Here is a 21408-nt window from a genome sequence, read left to right on the forward strand (position 1 = left end):
TGTGAATGGCTAATTTGCTTGACACATAAAACCATGGCTGAGCTGGGTTAGTTATTTTTTTATATTAATAGGATAAAAAAAATGTTCAAATCAGACAATAAGCATGCAAAAGCCCAGATGAAGTTGTATTTTGAAAAAGAACATGCAAATTGCTTACCAGTTCATTAACAAATATAAACATTTTACTTTAAAATTACTTGATTAATTCAAGATGATGCTTACATTTAACTTGTAAGAGCTATTATTGCAAACTCCCATGCACCCTCCAGGACCCTTTTAAGGGTATAGAGATGTTCCATGACCAGGACAAAAACCACAGTGTTCCTCCTGAATCTGAGGTTCGACTATCCGATGGACCCTCCTTTTCAGGACCCCTGAATAGACTTTTTCAGGGAGGCTGAGGAGTATGATCCCTCTGTAATTGGAACACATCCTCCAGTCCCCCTTCTTAAAGAGGGGGATCACCACCCCGGTTTGCCAATCCAGAGGCACTGTCCCAGATGTCCATGCGATGTTGCAGAGGCGTGTTGCAGTCCTACAACATCCAGAGCCTTGAGGAACTCCGGGCGTATCTCATCCACCCCTGGGGCCCTGCCACCAACGAGTTTTTTGACCACCTTCGTCAGCAGCGCACCATCCCCACCATATACAGTGTTGACACTGCACTGCTTCCCCCTCCTGAGACGCCGGATGGTGGACCAGAATCTCCTTGAAGCAGTCTGAAAGTTGTCCTCCATGGCCTCCCCAAACTCCTCCCACGCCCGAGTTTTTGCCTCAGCAATCACCGAAGCTGCATTCCACCTGCCGGTACCTATTAGCTGCCTCCAGAGTCCCACAAGACAAAAGGGTCCTGTAGGACTCCTTCAGCTTGACGGCATCCCTAACCGCTGGTGTCCACCAATGGGTTCAGGGATTGCCGCCACGACAGGCACCGACCACCTTACAGCCACAGCTCAGGTCTGCTGCCTCAACAATACAAGCACAGAACATGGCCCATTCAGACTCAATGTCCCCCACATTGGGACGTGGTCGAAGTTCTGCCAGAGGTGGGAGTTGATGCTACTTCTGACAGGGTACTCTGCCAGACGTTCCCAGCAGACCATCACAATACGTTTGGGCCTACTAGGCCTGACTGGCATCCTCCCCCACCATTGAAGCCAATTCACCACCAGGTGGCAATCAGTTGACAGCTCTGCCCCTCTCTTCACCCGAGTGTCCAAGACATGTGGCCTCAAGTCCAACGACATGACCACAAAGTCGATCATCGAACTGAGGCCTAGGGTGACCTGGTGCCAAGTGCACAGATGAACACCCCTATGCTTGAACATGGTGTTTGTTCGTGACGAGCACAGAAGTCCAATAACAAAACACCGCTTGGGTTCATATAGGGGGGCCATTCTTCCCAATCATGCCCATCCAGTCTACATGTGTTTTGTTGACTTGGAAAAGGTGTTCGAACGTGTCCCTCGGGTAATCCTGTGGGGGGTGCTCCGGGAGTATGGGGTACCGAGACCCTGATAAGGGCTGCTCGATCCCTGTACAACCGGTGTCAGAGCTTGGTCCGCATTGCCGGCAATAAGTCGAACCCATTTCCAGTGAGAGTTGGACTCCGCCAGGGCTGCACTTTGTCACCGATTCTCTTCATAACTTTTATGGACAGAATATCTAGGCGCAGCCAGGGCGTTGAGGGGGTCCGGTTTGGTGGACTCAGGATTGGGTCACTGCTTTTTGCAGATGATGTTGTCCTCTTTGCTTCATTACGCCGTGATCTTCAGCTCTCTCTGGATCGGTTCGCAGCTGAGTGTGAAGCGGCTGGGATGGGAATCAGCACCTCCAAATCCGAGACCATGGCCCTCAGCCAAAAAAGGGTGGCGTGCCCTCTCAGGGTTGGGAGCGAGATCCTGCCCCAAGTGAAGGAGTTCAAGTATCTCGGGGTCTTGTTCATGAGTGAGGGAAGAATGGAGCGTGAGTTCGACAGGCAGACTGGTGCGGCGTCCGCAGTGATGCGGGCTCTGCATTGGTCTGTCGTGGTGAAAAAGGAACTGAGCCGTAAGGCAAAGCTCTTAATTTACCAGCCGATCTATGTTCCTACCCTCACCTATGGTCATGAGCTATGGGTAGTGACCGAAAGAACGAGATCACGAATATAAGCAGCTAAAATGAGTTTCCTCTGCAGAGTGTCTGGGCTTTCCCTTAAAGATAAGGTGAGAAGCTTAGTCATCCGGCAGGGGCACAGAGTAGAGCCGCTGCTCCTCCCCATCGAGAGGAGTCAGATGAGGTAGCTCGGGCATCTAATCAGGATGCCTCCTGTATGCCTCCCTGGTGAGGTGTTCCGGGCACGTCCAACCAGGAGGAGGCCCCGGGGAAGACCCAGGGCACACTGGAGGGACTATGTCTCCCGGCTGGCCTGGGATTCCCCCGGAAGAGCTAGTAGAAGTGGCCTGTGAGAGGCAAGTCTAGGCATCTCTTCTCAAGCTGCTACCCCTGCAACCCGATCTCGGATAAGCGGAACAGTTTGGATGGATGGATGTTAATGCTAAAGTGCATTCTCACTTTTGTACAGTTATTCAACAATGCTCCATTTCCCACCAAGGCAAAGGGTAAAATGCTCCTTTAAAGTCAGAGCACTCTGTTGTGGTTTATTTAGTTGTGGTTTTTTAATGCTTTTTCCTCTAAGCATTACTACAGAGAACATTTTGTATAATTAATCTTTCAACAATAATCCTTTATATACTTAAATTCTAATTTTACAGGAATTTTGTAACAAACAGAAAAAACAAGTCATAGAAAAAAGAGCTTAGTTAGTAAGTTGAGTAAAATCAGGTGCTAAAATAACTGATTATCAAGTTTACTAATGAAAAACAAATCACCAATACAAAATCTAACAATTCCTCTACTACAAATGTAGGAAGTCCATAGTGTACATATGTATATTTTCTGAAGCCTAGTATGGATTGAATTGCCAATACAGACCATTCATATTGAAAAGGAAGACAGATACCAAACAGTGAATTCCATCATAACCAAAAATGCGTATATATAAAAATAAAAACAATACTCTGAATGCATTGAACATTTATTAATTTATAAAAGAACATATGGACGTGAAAAAAAAAAAACTATTACCAGTTGACAACCTTGAATGAAGCTCATTTTATTTATAACTCTAAATCATTAAAGGGGCTATGAATCCTCAGGTGCACCAAGGAATTTCTGAACAGAACATCATGCCATCAGTTAAGAACCTAAAGCTGGGCTGAAAGAGTATTTTACAAAGTGACAACGACCCAATGCATTCAAGAAAATGTACCAAAGAATGGCTCAGGGGTGTTGGCCAAGTCAAAGTCCTGACCTAAATCCAATATTGATGCTTTTGCAGGAACTGAAGCAGGCATTTCATACCAGACACCCTACAAACTCTTGCCCAACTAGCTGAGTACTGTCAGGAGTAGGCAAAACTCCCTCAAGGTAGATGTCAGAGATTGATTAGTGGCTATAAGAAATGTTTACTCCAAGCTATTGCTACTAACTCAAATGCCACAAGCTACTGACCTAGGGGGTTGACATATTTGTGCACACAAGAAATCTATTTTTTTCTTTTTCATTAATAACCTTTGACATGCAATAGTCTGTGTGTTGGCTGCATGCGAATTAGCCAAAGAATATTTGGTGGTAAAAGGTTTCCAGACACAAAAAAAAGAGAATAATTCAAAAACATATTAACTTTCAGTTAAAATAATCTCGGCATATTACTCAGCAAAGGAACTACTGAGTTTCACACAAATGAAAGCACCTGTTTTGCTGATAAAGAACAATAGTTCGGGTATTTCCCCAACATATGACAATGTTCGTTGTGTGGAACTAATTACAAACAATGCTGCAGAATTACAAAAAAGAAATTAATAAAGTCATAGTGGTGCAACAGACACTTCTGCAGTGGACTATTGTGGTGATCAGATATTTACATGATGCTTTGCCAGTAAACAGCATCTTTAACAAAAAAAAATTAAATTGCATGTTTAATTTTGAAGTGTTGGTTTAATGTGATAAATACATAAACCTACATTGTCTTTAAAATATCTACAAATTTTTTTTTTTTACAAAAACTTTTCTGAAAATTTTTTACAAACCTGTTTTTTGGTGAAACATTCCATTTCATGCACTTTGTGTTCAATTTCAAATAAAAATAATAAATCCTTTTTTTATAGTCTGATTGTTAAAATAATCGTCAGCTTAATCAATTATCAAAGTAATTGTTAGTTGCAGCCCTACAGCCCCCATTTGATATTTAGAGGCACATATTTCAGCAGAAGTCCTTTGAGACGTGCTTAAATAGGTGGGAGTGAGATTAAGTAAATAAATCAATCAGGCTTTTACAGCTCCTTATTCTGATAGCTGGTAAAAAAAAAACATCAGTGAAAATGAGCCACCTGATTATTATCAACAAATATGTAACATTAAGTAATAAAAGATATCATGATATAATCAATCCCTAGTTAACATTATACAAACTGGTCTTAATCCAATGCATAATGTCTGCAGCATTTCAGTCATCAAGGAAAATTATAATATCATTTACAAACCAAGCTCAAACCATTTGCTGGGTTAACTGGCAAGTCTAAATTGGCCCCAGAAGGATTCCTTCATACCAGAGTTACAGAATAATGCCAGCTAACCAAAATCCCAAACTGTTTACAAGTGGCTCTGAAAAGAAACAGATGACTCATCTATAAGATAAAGCTTTTTCAAAAATGTAGAAAATTTAACTAAAGCTGCTAAAAGGTGAACCATGACTTACTATACTGAATTCCAAGTTTGTTTCTCATTTTATTTAATACAACATGCAAAAATATTTTTTTGAAAAAGTACTTTTAAGTTTAGTTTGTCTTAAATAACAGCATGACCTAAACACAGTAGTTATCTATTTTTAGTTGGGTAGTATTTTATAGTTTCATTTTTGATTTTATTTTTTAGTTTTACTTTTCATCACATTTTACTAGTTTTGTCTAACTCACTAAAAATGTCCACATGGACACTGTTTTTCAAGTGTAAAAACAGTTTCCTTCATAATTGTCAAATTGTGTATATCATTCCCGTACCTGCCAACTTGATACATACAATTTTACTGTATGTGACTGAACTCAATTTTCTAAAGATTGTCATAGTGTAATGCTTCCTTTGTAATCAAAAAACTGAAGAATCAAATAACTAGTGTGATATGATGTCATTTGTTACTTTAACTTAAAATAAGTTTAAGCAAGTGAGTATTCAATTTCAAAAACACATTTGTTTTTGAGAGTCCTTTGGCAAACAGTAAAGATCACTGCATACATATACTCATTTATTTTTTGGTATTTCCTGATATTGACTGTGCTTCATCTGCATTTTAAAACTCTGATTTTTTACAATATTTACTTTATGTTGTAGTTGTAGTTTCTCAAAAAGAGCATCATTATCCCATTCTTTCACATGACTATCCATCAAAATATCCACTTCAGTAATTCACATCTACTACAGTCCGACTTTTTAGCTATTTACCTTTGGATACTTAAGACATTTTTTCTTTACTTCTTCATTACTTCTAGCATTTTCAAGCTCTTATCACCTCTTGGCTTCTTGTGCCTTCTTCAACTGCATTTCTGGCATTTTGTTTTGGATTCCTTATTGACTGCCCAGGCACATTTTGATTTTCTTTCCCAGAGGATCCTGATATCTCCTATTTTTATTAATACCTCAATATTCCACCAGCATCATTTTTACTTGTGTCTTGGTGGACCTTTAATTCAACCTCAAGCTTCCTCTTTTGTTATCAGACAGATATTTTTCAACATTTAGTTGCTTGTTTCAGCAAATTTACTTTTCATATTCTCCTCCAACTTTCAGACCTTCAGCATTAACACATACTTCCTCTTCCTTTTCTTATTATTCTGACTAAAAGATCTCCTACAACCAAGTGCTGCAACAATCTTCTCCAAGAATTACCTTCACATTTTTCACTATGTTCCTCACCAAAAAACAATCTTATGTTCCTTACACCACCAGCTTAACGCATCGCTTGATGTATCATTTTCCTCTTTCTTAAAACTGGTGTTGTACATAACCATTTCCATCACTAAACTGCAGAATTTCTGAAACCCTCAACATTGTTATTCCATGGCCAAATCTCCCTTGGACTCCATCACCCGACATAGTGGCATAGTGATTAAGACTTTAGACTTAAAGTTACCTGCACATGCTCCCACTTAAAAAACCAAAGAAATACAACCACTTATAATTCAAATGAATTCAAGAGAGCTTCAGTGACAGATCCCTCCAGAATCCTGTGACATCATTCAGAGCATAAAGAGGTGTTGACCATTTTGGCCCTAGGCTATTGTGAAAATGTGTCATTTAGTAGTTTCCTAGGACTAAAATATTGGTTTAGAGAATTAATACATGTCTGTATGTCAAGACAGATACTAATTAATACTCAGCATCCATGTGTGGCTATTTTACACCACTAACGCCTTACGTCTGTGGCGAGCGGCTGGGGGTGGTACACAGGCGGGAAGCCCAGAAGGACCGAAGGAGGGATTATGCCTCTTCCAGACCATGAGAGGGCAGCCACCCTGGTTGGCATGGGGACCACGGGAACAGAGCATGGAAGCTCAACCCTATAGGGGCCTGTGGTCACCGCCAAGGGCGCCCAGATGCGTGAGGAGCCCTGGCCCTCAGTACTTCCGCCACACCCAGAAGTGCTGGGGGGAAAAAGACCAGGGACACCCAGTGCACAGCCGGTACTTCCGCCACACCAAGGAGGGCCAGCAGAAGGTTATCGGGAGGCACCTGGTGCTCGTCCGGGTGAACATTTAAGGGGCCGCCTCCCTCCATTCAATAGCTGGTGTCGGGTGAAAGAGGACGGAGCTCAGAGGAGAGGAGTGGAGGCAGTCAAGATAAGAGAAAGGCATTGTGTAAGGGCCTGGACTTGAGGGTGATTGGTACTGTGGCACTGGGTTGTGTGCTTCACTGTAGTGTAAATAGTATAAATAAATGTGTGTTGGGTGATAAAACAATGTCTAGTTATCTGTGTCCGGGCTGTTTCCAACACATCATAAATTAACAAGTGTATACCTTGAATAAAAAAAAAAAAACATTGGTTTAGTGCAGTTCTTCTTAAACTATGGGTGTTACTCAAATTGGATTCTGGACATGTTTGTAATGGGTTGCCACATGATCATGTACTAAAATTAACCAAGCTAGCCCAAGCACAAAGTCTGTGATGAATGATACACCACTCTCCCAGTATGGTACAAATTTTCTTACCGGGAGTCCTCAGATTAAAAGGTTAGGAACCCCAGATTCAGCAGATAAACATACATGTGTACATCAAGGTAGATATGGATATTAAGCATAAATAAACAGTAATTAGCTAGTTTTACTGAGGCTTCCACTATGATACAACTATAAAAACAGCAAACTCACTGATGTATGTATATTAGGCTTAATTGGTGTAATGCAGCATTCAGATCTCTCTTTATATGCAATAAAACATTTATCCACTTGAAACAATATTTTAATTCTCGGGACACAGTGCACGGCATGTTTTCAAGATAGTCTTGTGCCAAGACTCTATACTAGTGCTGATCAAAGAATTTCACCAATGTATTTTTTGGCAGGGAATAGGCTGTGTTTACTGAAAATTTTCCTGGAAAATTTTTTTCCATGCATTCCATGCTGCTTTATGAGGCCAACGTGACATCACAGAGCTATATAAGGCATGCGCAGATCATGCATGTCTACTGTAAGGTTGTTGCTGACTTGGCAATTACTGTATCGCAACATACAAGGAAAAAGCAAAAATGCCTTTTTTTTAGCTATTGAGATGCACTGAAACTGCACCCTCCCACCCTGTCCACTGAACAGTACTGTGCAATATTTTCCCCTGTCTCTAACCACACTTTTCTTCATCTTACGGTTGTTTCACCCCATACAGGCTTTTCTATTGCTGTATGTGGGTCATCAGGGAACTTTAAGAGTAAATATAACTATTTGCAGTATTACTAGTACTGCCAACGGATATGCTGTATAACACTGATCCCTGCATGCCAGCAATGCATGGCTAATTATGCACACAAATTGGACATGTGTACTGCAATGAACTCAAAATAAGGCTTAAAGGAGCCCTCTTCCCTCCTCTCATCGAATACACAGAACACACCATGAAATAATAAAAACGAGATACATTACTACTTACAAGGTGTTTCTATGTTTTTAATGGAATAAATATACATCTGCACAGATAAATGGGAAACAAAAAAGATATTCCTGTTGCACTCTGATCTGCAGCTTCAAGCAATGGAACGAGCCAGTCCTACGCTTATGCCGCCGCCGTTTCAGGGCACAGTCAATGTATGTCTAAGACTGGCACTCTCTCAGTTTAACTATACATCCATCCATCCATTGATTTCTTATTGCTAGTTTGTGGCAGTTGGTTGCATTTCGTTTGTGGTATCCATTCTGTCTGCATCTTTTGTTGCTTTAGGCTCAGTGGTTAGCACTGCTGCCTCACAGCTCAGATCACATTTTTGGCCACAATAATCCTGAAAGGACACTTAAAAAACCATTGCACCACTATAAGCCCCCAAAAACTAGTTCAGCTCTTCCACCCCCGATTGGCTTCAATGCATTTTGCAGAGTTTGGCACATTTCAGAGGTTTCATTGAACTCAAGGTGAAACAAATTCAGCGGGGTTTGCTCATGACTACTCCCCGCTTTACACGTGCGGCTGCAAGCAAATTAATGACATCACAAGATCCTGCAACTGGAGCAGCCACGTAAGGTTCAGCCACTGGAGACCTTCCTCTATGTGTCACCTAAACCATCTTGTCCCAAACTAATCATTGACTTCATTTGTTCTGCCAACCTGTGGGACATACAGTATGCCAAGACCATATATACCAGCTGTTTACCAACAATCATCCTAAAAGTACAACATGCTCATTCATCCTCTTCACCTCCACCACTTTGACTGCCCAGTTTTAGACACAAATACAGAAACTTCACCACTGCCTTCCCTGCTCCCCTGACAGAAAATGTGTACTTCTCACAGTTCCTACTAAACATTCAAACATCTTTACCTTTGTCTTGTTTCCTTTTCTTTCTATTCAGTACCTCACCATTTCACCCATTATCTAATCACACTCCCAATATCCTAAGTCATATTCCTTATACTCCTTTCCCTCGTTCCTGGGGTTAGAATAAGAGAACTATCCCTCTTGTATTTTGTAAAATGCTACTAAAGGAGGCTGGCATCAGACAGGGCAATCGGCGTTTAAAATTTCTGCTCCAGTACCTCTCTAATGATGTGCTAATACATGAAGTTAAATTAATAGGAAAATATGTATACCTCCCGGGATGCTGGTCTGTATCCAAAACCTGATGGCAAATTCTTGTCTTCTTCACAGCCCTTTGCACCAGGGCTAAAATGCAATTCAACATGAAAGCGATCATCAGAAGATACATCCTTTAAATGTATTAAAAAAAAAAAAAGATTGCTTATTAATGGTTAACATGCTTACAAGATGTATATTATAATCAGTATCAATTTTCTATAGGGGGAAAAAATTAAATCAAGTAAACAAATACCTTACTAGGATCTTCATAAAGCATGATTACAATCTGTGTCATGTAATTAAGCTCACTAACAACATTGAGATAATCCATGGCTCTCTTCCATTGGTCATCTTTGTTTTCCTAAAAAAAGGATTTTAAAGTAAGAAAAACTTCTGGAATTTATAAAGCATCTTAAATTAATGTACTAATGCATATTAATGCAATACTGATATATACATGCATGGCAGTGTAATTTCTCAACGCTGGATAGAAAATGTTGATGTCACTTACTTTAACTAAGAAAATATTTGTACTATTAAGTTATTTCATCATGAATAACAGGTTCAATAGGGAGAACACCACAAAAAAATAGCTGTTTTGCCCAGTGTACATGTGCTTTATCAGTTGTATGAATATTCAACAAGACATCCAAGTTTATTAATATGGGATTAAACATATGTCCTAGAAACCATACTAAACTAGGAAGTACAACAGCGGTCATGTTTCCTACCCAAATAGTAGTTACTCTAATTTTTAAAATTCAATCATACAAAAAATATCAAATTCTCAACTCTTGGGAGCAGAGGAATTGAGTGAGAGGTAGTGTAGATGATGGATGAGCCAATGAGCCATTTTCATTTCATCGAGCAAAGACAATAAAGAGTCAACATTTACAAAAAACGCATTAATGTTTTGTTTCTTTCCTTAACCCATTATACAAAAGAGCATATAATAACAATACAGTATATAAAGGCAGAATTGTGTGTGTTTGTTTGAGCAGTGTGCAAATCCACACAGATGAGAATATTTATGCCAAATTTTACACTACCCTATTTTTGAACGGGACGATTCAGTATTCTTCTAGATATTTTTAGTTGGGTAGTATTTTATAGTTTCATTTTTGATTTTATTTTTTAGTTTTACTTTTCATCACATTTTACTAGTTTTGTCTAACTCACCAAAAATGTCCACATGGACACTGTTTTTCAAGTGTAAAAACAGTTTCCTTCATAATTGTCAAATTGTGTATATCATTCCCGTACCTGCCAACTTGATACATACAATTTTACTGTATGTGACTGAACTCAATTTTCTAAAGATTGTCATAGTGTAATGCTTCCTTTGTAATCAAAAAACTGAAGAATCAAATAACTAGTGTGATATGATGTCATTTGTTACTTTAACTTAAAATAAGTTTAAGCAAGTGAGTATTCAATTTCAAAAACACATTTGTTTTTGAGAGTCCTTTGGCAAACAGTAAAGATCACTGCATACATATACTCATTTATTTTTTGGTATTTCCTGATATTGACTGTGCTTCATCTGCATTTTAAAACTCTGATTTTTTACAATATTTACTTTATGTTTTGAAACATTCAAGTCACTACTTGAACTGTGTTAATAACAGTAATACCAGAAATAGGTATTTTTTACATGTATATAGTGCATTTCTACAAACCTATTATTTACATCAAATACTGAACATCTCTTATAGCAACATCTCAGATCATTGACTTAATAAGAAACTTGGAAAACCTGAGGAGTTCCCTGTAAGCCTAAACTGGGAGGATACAATTTAATAACAAGCAGGAATAAACACAATTCAGCAACTGAGAGTGCTTGATGACACACTTCTAATATCCAGCAGTAAAAGAATTTCTGCAGTTACACACAACTCAAGTCTACGTACACATGGGGAAAACAAGCATACATACAGACAGACAGTTTGACGTCAGTTCACATCCAACAATTCCAGCCAGACTTTGACCTGAGCTGCATGGCACTGCAAAGTAATCAGAGCAGACAGAATTTATGTAAAGATGGAAACTACAAGTATTTTTTTTTTTTGGGTGACATATCAAAACTGCCATCTAGAATGAATCAGAGAGTTCTACTTATAGTGTTCTGCAACTGATGGAGCGTATTCAAAGCACAGCAATGTTAGATGAAGAAAGTTTGTTGTACATAGTATGGAATTTTTACTTAATACTGTGAAGGATTGGTGGCATGCTTACTCAGCCGAAGCAGCCTTATCATGGAAGGATAGGGGAAAACAGCTCACACAGGGCTTTATCTCGCCAAGAATGCTAGATGGCAGTGAGCCCAGGCTCAGATTCCCATATGGGTGCCTGCATGGCATGCAAGGTATTGTAGTCGTGAGGGGAAACACTATGGGGTCCCACTGAGGCCATTTGGGGAGCTGCAGGATTGGGGAGATCCTATGTCATGGGGTTTCTGCCTCACCTGGAAGTGTTGACAGATCACATGTGCATAAGATCGGGACCACTTTCAGGACAGCTAAAATAAAAGGGACTGCCTACCTTGCATCAGGAAGCCAGAGTCGAAAGGAAGGAGGATAAAGCATGTGAGAGGAGCAGAGGAAGCTTGAAGCTTCCTCAGTAGAATTTTACAATTGTTTTATTTTTTCTGATATATTTATGCAATATTGGACACATCTTGAGGAGGAAGGAGGATAAAGCATGTGAGAGGAGCAGAGGAAGCTTGAAGCTTCCTCAGTAGAATTTTACAATTGTTTTATTTTTTCTGATATATTTATGCAATATTGGACACATCTTGAAGTTAGTCATTTGTTTAAAAATGTTATCGGTTTGGGTTTTTTTTTTGTATCTTCGTGCAATACATAATTTAACTTATTTAAAAATGCTAGTTTTTTTTTCTTGTTCAGCACCTGAGAGAACTTTGGATTTTTACACTATAGTACAGTTTCTCAGATTTTTGTTCTTGCTTGTATGCAGCACAATTCACCTTACAGCAGAACAGTTTATGTGTATCCAGATTGCCTTGTTCTTGCCCTGTATTTCAATTATGATTAGAATTTTATTCCCTTTGTATTCATATCATGTTTACATTAAGGGTGCCTGTTTAAAATGCTCTCATTATAATAGTTTTTTTTGGTCATAGTGCAATTTTCGGGTGTAAATCCTGTAGGCCATATTGAAATGGTTTAGTCATAGGCACTGTTTGATCACAGTAATACTTTGACTGGTGATTTTAATGTTTTGTGTTATTTTATTTCAGTTTTAAGTACAAAAATAGGATCTGTTGTCCTTAACTGATGCTTCCATTAATCTCATTAGTGAGCTACAATTAATATCCTATTATCAAGACCAACCTAGATCAATAAGACTTTTACAAACATGTTTTTAAAGGATGCAAAATATCGTGTAATAATCGTTATCATCAAAGTCCCAGAAAATATCAAGATATTTTTTGCAGGTATTGCACACCAGTAATCATCATCATACAATGACTAGTCCTCCTATGTTTCTTGAATCCTATTTTATCATTTACTACACCTAGAGAGTCAATCTCACCCTAATTTTATTCCATACTTGTTGCCAGCCTGCCCAGTCCTATGCAAGTTTGCCGGGCTTACCTCGCCTGGGAGACAAACTCACATTGCAAGATTTTTAGATCCCTACACCTTAAAACATAACTCACCCCCCCATCCTATCTTGTACTACACCCACAGGATAAGTCCAACCTAATTGTTACTCTGCCTTTATGATCAGGGTACTTATGTTTCCTTCCTGAACATTTCTCAGTTACTTTCTTATTAAACTGAATCATTTCACTAAGCCTGTCAAAACAATTTAGCCTCATACTATTATCTAGATCAGCGTTTCCCAACCTTTTTGTCTGTAGTAGCACACTTTTTGCAACCAAAATCATCCCAAAGCCCACCACTATTTTACTAACCAGAAACACATACCTGTATATACAGTATATCTCAAACACTTGCTCAACTGCTCGAAGGGAAGGGACTACCAGAGAAGGTGAAGAAAAAGGAGCTCTCAGATCAGTGTTCACAGTCATGGCGCTTAGTGAGCACTTTGGTGACATTTCCAAGCTGCTTCGCCACTTTTCCTACCTCTCTCTGTGAGGCTTGTCAGTGACATCATATCCAGTGCATATGGTCCCTAGCAGCTCGGAGACATGTCCAAAGTGCTTTAACATGGTGACCGCAGAGCAGTTTTTTATGCCACTTTCTCCAGGTAGACCTATCCTCCTAGGAATTAATGTAATTACTTTTAGCAGCTTCCGAGTTACTACTTGTTATAATTAGTCCATAATTTGGGCACCTGTGGCTGTATATACAGGCCTATCTATAGAGCCAGTGCCTTCCCTCTAGTGGTTAAGACAATGGGGAAATCAAAACAACTGAGTCAAGTTGGGTTTCTCCTTAGATGCCACCTCCACAAGGTTCATCAATACATCACAAGCAACTGTACGAAAAGATAACAACTAAGGAACTGTTGAAGGGGCTGGAGGCATCAGGAACAAAAGTGTCATTATCCACCATTACGTGAGCATTTCATCACCATGGCCTGAATGGTTGTCAACCAAGTAAGAAACCATTGCTAAACATCAACTTAAAAAAGCAGTCTGCAGTTAATCACTAGGACAAAGACATAGCCTTTTGGATGATTGCTCTTTTGTCAGGCTAAACAAAATATCAACCATTTTGCCTAATGATCAGTGATATGCATGGAGAATAAAGGGTGAGGCACTTAATCTAAATACCATCCCAACTGCAAAGCACGGGGGAAGCAGCATCATGTTGTGGGAGTATTTTACTATGAAAGGGACAGGCACACTTTATAAAATAGATGCTATCATGAAGAAGGAGCATTATCTGAAAATTCCAAAGCAACACTACAAGGAAACAGGACAATGATCCCAAGCATACTTCCAAAGTGGTAACAAAATAGCTTGCAGACAATAATGTGACAGTACTAGAGTGGTCATCAAAAAGCCATGGCTCAAATCTAAACAAAATCTGTGGCCTGACCTGAAGAAATGCATTTAAGCAAGAAAGCCCCCGAATCTGAATCAATTATTCCAGTTCTGTCAGGAGTAAAGGCAACACCACCATAAATTAACTTGGTGTGTAAACTTTTGACACACTGAAATCTGACATAGTGATTAAAAGCTGAAATAAATCTGTGTTAATCATTATTTTGGAGAAAAACTCTTATGGTATATGAACTGTTTGGTAACATGATGTGTGAACTTAAAACATTTTGAAAGTTTTTGGCCTTGGCATATGTAAACCTTATGGCTTCAGCTATCCATCTATCTATATATACATATATATATATATATATATATATATATATATATATATATATATACATATACATACACACACACACACACACACACACACATACACACACACACATCAGTCACTTAATATATGAATGTGCATCATTAGGTTTCAGCTAGATCTGAGAAAGGGACAACACCTGCTTTAGTCCAATACAGACAGATTTAGAACAGTACATTTATTTACAAATACAACAGTTAACATTTGACATGAAAAAATACAAATACACTCTATTACTCTCATTGCATGTGCAACATTAGGTGAGATGGGTCAGTGTCTTGTACAGTGGTGTGAAAGACAGAAGAAGGGATGGTAAAGTGTAGAAGGCAGACAACTCTTCTATTTGCATACTACCACATGCCAGGTTAGGCAAGATAGCATTAGAATGCATAAAAGAGTGAATGCCACTTCTTGTTTCATTATAAGTGAGACCAAGTTAATAGTAAGCACGCAATTCACTCTTCTTCAAGCCCCCGTTATATGTTAGGCCAAGAGTAGCATGGAGTGTGTGACTTGCTTACTGTACTGTTGTGCCACCATACATCACAGTAAATGAGTCTTAGGAAGAGTACCTGGGATTCTTTTCACACAGGTGGGGATGAGGATCAAGTGATCTGCAATTGTTTCCTTCTTCTTGGCATTAATGTGTGAAAATGCAAAAATATGTTACACAGTCAGGCAGCAGTGACTGAGACAGACTGTGACAGGATGGGAGAACCCCACTTGCACAATATTGGAAAAAGCACATCACCCTGGGTGCTGCATTCTTTCAGTTGTTGCACTCTTCATCCAGCCAATTCACGTAAAGGTGAAATTGCATAGGTTAAATTCACATAATTAGAGCTTCTACTGCATACTTGTTTTAAAAGAAAACATAATTTAATGCAATTGATTTATCACATTACATAAACCAAAAAATTATACATTATTTTAGAAAAAAACAAAGTATAAAACAGAAAAATCAAAAATGATGATTCTTAAAACTTACATCACATAAAGCGCCATAACGCAATATAGAAAGCAGGGAATGAACATGACTCTCACTAGTAAAATACAATCTTGTCCGAACATGTCGTTCAGGAGACATAACTCCTCTTGAATATCTAATGAGAAAAAAAAAAATGATTGAAATGAGAATTTCAAAGGTTTTGCTTAGAAATATACCTATTAATATGATGCTTTAAAACATACATTACATATAAAAATATAAACCTGAAACTCATATGCGTGGCTTTAAGTGTAATTTCAAAGAATGCAAAATAGAAACTGAAAATAAAAATAAAAAGATAATAGAATATACACCTGCATTAATAGTTTTTACTGGTGTCATGTAGTAGACTGCAAACTGCATTACTGAAAGATTGAATTACTGAATTTAAAAAAAATTAGTTACTGCTAAATATTTCCTAGACAGGAACAAAAACAAAACATATTTCAAGTGAAATTAAAAATGAATCTAAATTATTTAAAATTTTAATTAAATAATATAAAATGAATACAATGAACTGACCAGTCAAATATTTTTACTCCAATTACCCAATCTATTTCTGTATTGACACTGCTATTGTCACCTTTGTCATCAGAGTCAAATATTTTTGATGCTGGAAACAGGGGTTACTTACTAGCTAATTAACACTGGGGTTGCATCTGCAGAAATGGTTATGCAGAAAACTGATCTATCGATGCATTCTTCAAATATATTTGACAAAAGGTAATAGACGACACTTTACAACTATAACTGCCTGTTAAATACTGGTAAAAGGATACATTTCATGCAATAATGTAACTTCCAGAATACACACAATACATACAATAGTACCAAACAGAAAAGTATTGATAACTCACTAGTCCAGTTTATATTGAATCAATAAGGTTTTTTTTTTTTTTTCAATCCAAACTACCAATGAATACATGAAATTATTATTTTCTTCTGTAGATAAATTGGTGTAATGAGGATTAAATTGAAGTTTTTTCATCTTATTAAAGCTGCAGAACATGCACAAACTTCTCCCAGCTCATGCCCTGATTGATTATCTGGGAGTGAAGTGCTGGAGGGAGTAGAAATAATAGATCATTATGTAGAACACATGCATTTCATGTGTGTTCTGTTCCTACAATAATCTGTTTAAACACATTATTAAAGCAGAAACATTTTTCATATTTTAGTTGTAAATGACAAAATCTTGACATAAACTATATAATGTGTGAAGCCTGAAGTCCAAAGATCAAATTAACACTTTCACAAAAGGTTCAAGGATAAGACAACAGCTTCCGTGGCGTAGCGATAAGATTTACTGACTTGTAATCAAGAGTCCCAGGTTCGATCCTGACTGCCATGACCATCAACATCAAGTGACTCCATGAGAACCCTAACTACAAAGAGTACTATTTTTCAATAATGTTAGGTAGCATGCCCAGAGGGGACTGGGCGGTCCCGTGGCCTGGAACCCCTGTAGATTTTATTTTTTTCTCCAGCCGTCTGGAGTTTTTATTTTGGTTTTTCTGTCCACCCTGGCCATCGGACCTTACTCCTTTTCTATGTTACCTAATGTCTTATTTTAATTTCTTATTTTGTCTTTTATTTTCTTTTCTTCATTATGTAAAGCACTTTGAGCTACTTTTTGTATGAAAATTTCCTATATAAATAAATGTTGTTGTTATTGCCTCCTATATTTGCTGTTTTCAGTAGTGAGCTGCTCTTATTGTTAATATTATACAGTATACACATACATTTGGTTTGTGTCTGTAACACAGTGTGCATTTGTAGGACTTGTGAATGTTACTTTTTTCACTTTTATTCTCTCAGTCACAATCACAATACATAATAAGGGGAGCTGACGCCATTAATTTTTATTTGAAGCTGGGAATAAATGTAGATATGAGTGGTGTTTTGTGGCAACAGAACTGGACATTCTCTAATCTGGAGAGGTAAAAGCTGACACACAAACGCTGGTGAATCTGCCTTCTTCGTATCTCACCGTACATTTACGCACACTTCTCTCTGTGCTGTGGCACATTTACAGGACAAAAGAAACGGACAGAGAGGTGTGAACTGATTTAATGTGGGCCGGATATACAAATTTTTTCGTAGGCTCTGGTAATTCTAGTGTTAATGAAGACAAAGTTTAGCCACTTGTGCATGAGATTTCAATGTTGTTTGTCTATGTTGCAATAAAATCACAATTCAATCAAATGCAATAATGGTATTTTACATACCTAAGGGTGTCTTCTTTTATACATTTCCCTATTCTTTGCTCTCTTTCATTAGTAAGATATGCAATTGTCACATGTTTATATGCTAAAGCAAGCTGTGTGTCACAGCTGAGAGAGTCCACTTTACATAAAGATTCCACAAATATCGAGCCACGTTCAATAATAAGCTCAGTACCACTGAATAGCTGAGTTTCAAGGCTTCAAAAGTTGCATAGTTGTCTATGATTAGTCATTCATAATACCTGAATTAGCTACACAAACATGTGCAACAAATTCAGTGTGTGAGGGCATACCATAGCACATTCTTACGGATTACACTAGAGTGGCAAAAAGAAAACATTTTTGTTCGACATCAAACAAGAATTTATTGACTACGGCAGGGAAATCATCATCAACACAAAAAGAAAAAACATATGACCAAAGAAACTGTAAAAAAATTGTTGAATGCCAGTGATACAGAATAGGATGACCTTGAGTCACCTTCAGATAACAGTTTTCTTTTCTATTAAGGATGACAACACAATCATTGATTGTAAGTATTGAGCTTTTCTTTTTTTGGATTGTTTGTGACAGTAACAAAGAATGTTTACAAAAATGAAACTTTATGCCAAAAATATAACTTTGAAGCGCACAGCATTCCACTTCACAGTTCAAGCATAATGGGGTTGATTACTATTACCTTTACGACAAACTGCTGCATATTCTCCCTAATTGTGTGTTAACTGTCTGGCATATACTTGTTCCAAATAGCAGAACTTTAAAGCAGCACAACAACTTGCTTCACAGTTTAAGCTTAATGGGTTTGATCGCTATTACTCAAATGATGGCTGCTGCACTTTCTACTTGTGTGTGCGGTAGTTGTCTGAATATGCCTGTTTATCTTCTTTACCATACTGCATGCCAAAGAAGTGTGGTTAGGGTGATTGGACACTCTAAATGGGCCCCTCTGGGAGAGGTTTAGGTTTGCATGACAAAGTCTGGTGCCTTGCCCAGGGCTGCCCCAACCAAATCCCCCAAAACTGGAATAAGCTGGTATGAAAATGAATGCATTTGATGTACTTAGTTTAATTCAAATGTGAATTGCAAGTAAAAAGAAAACAAAAACAAAAAAAAAACCCACTAAATATCTGTAAACAAACGAGACTTAACTGCTTATTTTTATTTTTCCAAAAGTATTTGAATATTCTGTTCCTATTTGCATTCTTCTATTCTAATATGGCTGTATACTTTTTTCCTTACAGCACGTCAGTGGATTAAGGAATGGCAACCTCAGATAAAGAGGCATCTTCACACCTGGATCTAGTCCTCAATAATGAGGATCCTGTGAGTCGGATCACTTGCAGGAAATCACGCTACATGGTCATAGTGCTGTAACTGACGCAACCTCACAGTGCAGGTAATGTGCCTCATTTGGGGGTCCATGAGCAACTGCTCATTCGAAACAAAGTCCAACCAGTGGTACCCAAGGATTCTCTGAAGAGACACAGTACCAAAGGAGTCTATACCAAACCAAAGTATAGATGAATGATACAAAGTTACTAAAAAATGAGCCAGTATAGATCATTAAGTTAAAGAAAAGTTCCAAAGGAGTCGAGTCTTTGTCTCGGGTCACTGGATAGCATCAATTTCTCGCAACCATATAGCAAAACAGGAAGCACCAGGACTCTAAAGACTTGGACTTTTATCCTTTTGTAAAAATAACGGGAGTGCCACACACCCCTTTTCAGCAACCTCATGACCCCCCTCATGGTCTCCCACTTCGTCTACTGACTTCAGGAAAAGTCACCAGACACATGAATATTGCTGCCAAGGTAAGTAAACATGCTCTCCAAAGACAGACATGCTGTTGATGGCTGTTCGCAAGAGGTCATTAAAGGCCTGGATCTTGGTTTTTAACCCAGGACACTTGCAAGCCCAGACACTCAGACTCCTCGCTCAGTCTCTTGAGAGCCCCGATCAGAGCCTCCTTTGACTCTACGAACATCAGAGCATTGTCGGCATAATCAAGATCAGAGAATCTCTCGTCACTAACAGATGCCCCGCAGCAGCTGAACCCCACGACCCTGCCCAACACCCAGTCCATGCAAGTACTGAACAGAGTAGGAGCATGAACACACCCATGATTAACCACAGAATCAACTGGCAAAAACAAAGAGGTTCTGCCTCCACTATGCACAGCACTTACAGTTCCAGTGTACAGGCCAAACATGATATCCAGTAACTTTGAGGGGATCTTGCAAAGTCTCAGGATGTCTCACTGGGCACCTTGATTAACTGAGTCAAATGTTTTACGATCAACAAAGGCTGCAAAGAAACTCTGTCGATATTTGCATTTGTGCTCCATGAGAACTCTCAATGCCAGAGTGTAGTCAATGGTAGACTTCTTAGGCATAAAACCAGACTGCTCCAGTCACTGGTAGGAGAGCAAATGATCACGGATCCTATTGAGGATGACCCTAGCAAAAACCTTACCAGGCACCGAGAACACTGTTAGCCCCCTGTAGTTGGTGCAATCCACATGATCATCCTTCCCTTTCCAGATAGGGATGACAAGCAACCAGTTTCCAATAAGTTGGGACGTCCGTCACCCAAACTGAAGCAAAGATTGCTTGCAATGCCAGAAGGACAGCCTTACAACCAGCCTGGAGAAGTTCACCCTGCATACTACAGACCCTGCGGCCTTCCCTACCCTCAGCGGCTCCAACAGCTGCTCAAAGTGGCCAGCCCAATGGGTCACAACTGCAGGGTCATCCATAAGGACTGTTCCATCAGCCACCCTTACTGCAACTCTGTTGAACAGATTTGGATGTGTGCAATGCTTTGGTTCCACTATAAGCCGGACATGGGTCACTAGACCATAGATGGTGTGTCACTTGCTCACAGATTCCTCTAACAAACTCCATCTTACCTGCCCTAAGAGCCCTCTCAGCTTTCTTTCTCAGTTCCCAGGACAGACCAGAGTTTCCATCAAACCGTGCACCACAACTCCTCTCAGTGATATTCAGGGTGCCCTGCATGATGCAACACCTCCCTCTGGGAACACTGGTAACACTAACACAACCCTCAGCAACCTTCAGGGTCTTGTCATGGAAAGTCTCCCATCACATTAGGATCAGCAGTCACACCCAAGTCTGTAAGTTCATCACACAAACTGTGTGCAAACTCGTTAGAAACAGCCTGATTTTGGAGTCTGGACAGGTCCAGCCTCATTTTCCTAATAGGTTGTAGCCAACTGGAACTATGCTGGACCTACAGAGTAGCAACAAGTCTGTGGTCAGAATTTACAAACTAGGCACTTCTGTAGAACCTGCAGTTTCACAAGAGCTGCCAGCGTCTGCCCGCGAGGATATGATCAATCCCCTTCACTGCACCACCAGTGTTGGGGTACGATGTATCTGAGGATGCCGGAACAAGGATCCAGTGATCAGCAGCCCCTGACCTTTTTGCAAAGTCAAGGAAAATGAAGCCACTCC

General features: G+C 39.1%; 1 protein-coding gene across 12 annotated transcripts in view; it reads right to left on the reverse strand.

Moving 5' to 3' along the window:
- ppip5k2 (diphosphoinositol pentakisphosphate kinase 2) overlaps window positions 1-21408 on the reverse strand; it is a 282209-nt gene that overhangs the window by 85272 nt on the left and 175529 nt on the right. For all 12 annotated transcript variants that reach the window (XM_039758896.1, XM_039758895.1, XM_039758903.1 and 9 more), the window contains exons 21-23: window positions 15711-15825; window positions 9625-9732; window positions 9386-9502 (exon numbers count right to left, since the gene is read on the reverse strand). In XM_039758896.1, coding sequence (XP_039614830.1) covers window positions 9386-9502; window positions 9625-9732; window positions 15711-15825 — 340 coding nt within the window. The remainder of the gene's footprint in view (window positions 1-9385; window positions 9503-9624; window positions 9733-15710; window positions 15826-21408) is intronic.

The sequence above is a fragment of the Polypterus senegalus genome, chromosome 7 (assembly GCF_016835505.1).
Source record: "Polypterus senegalus isolate Bchr_013 chromosome 7, ASM1683550v1, whole genome shotgun sequence".
NCBI lineage: Eukaryota > Metazoa > Chordata > Cladistia > Polypteriformes > Polypteridae > Polypterus > Polypterus senegalus.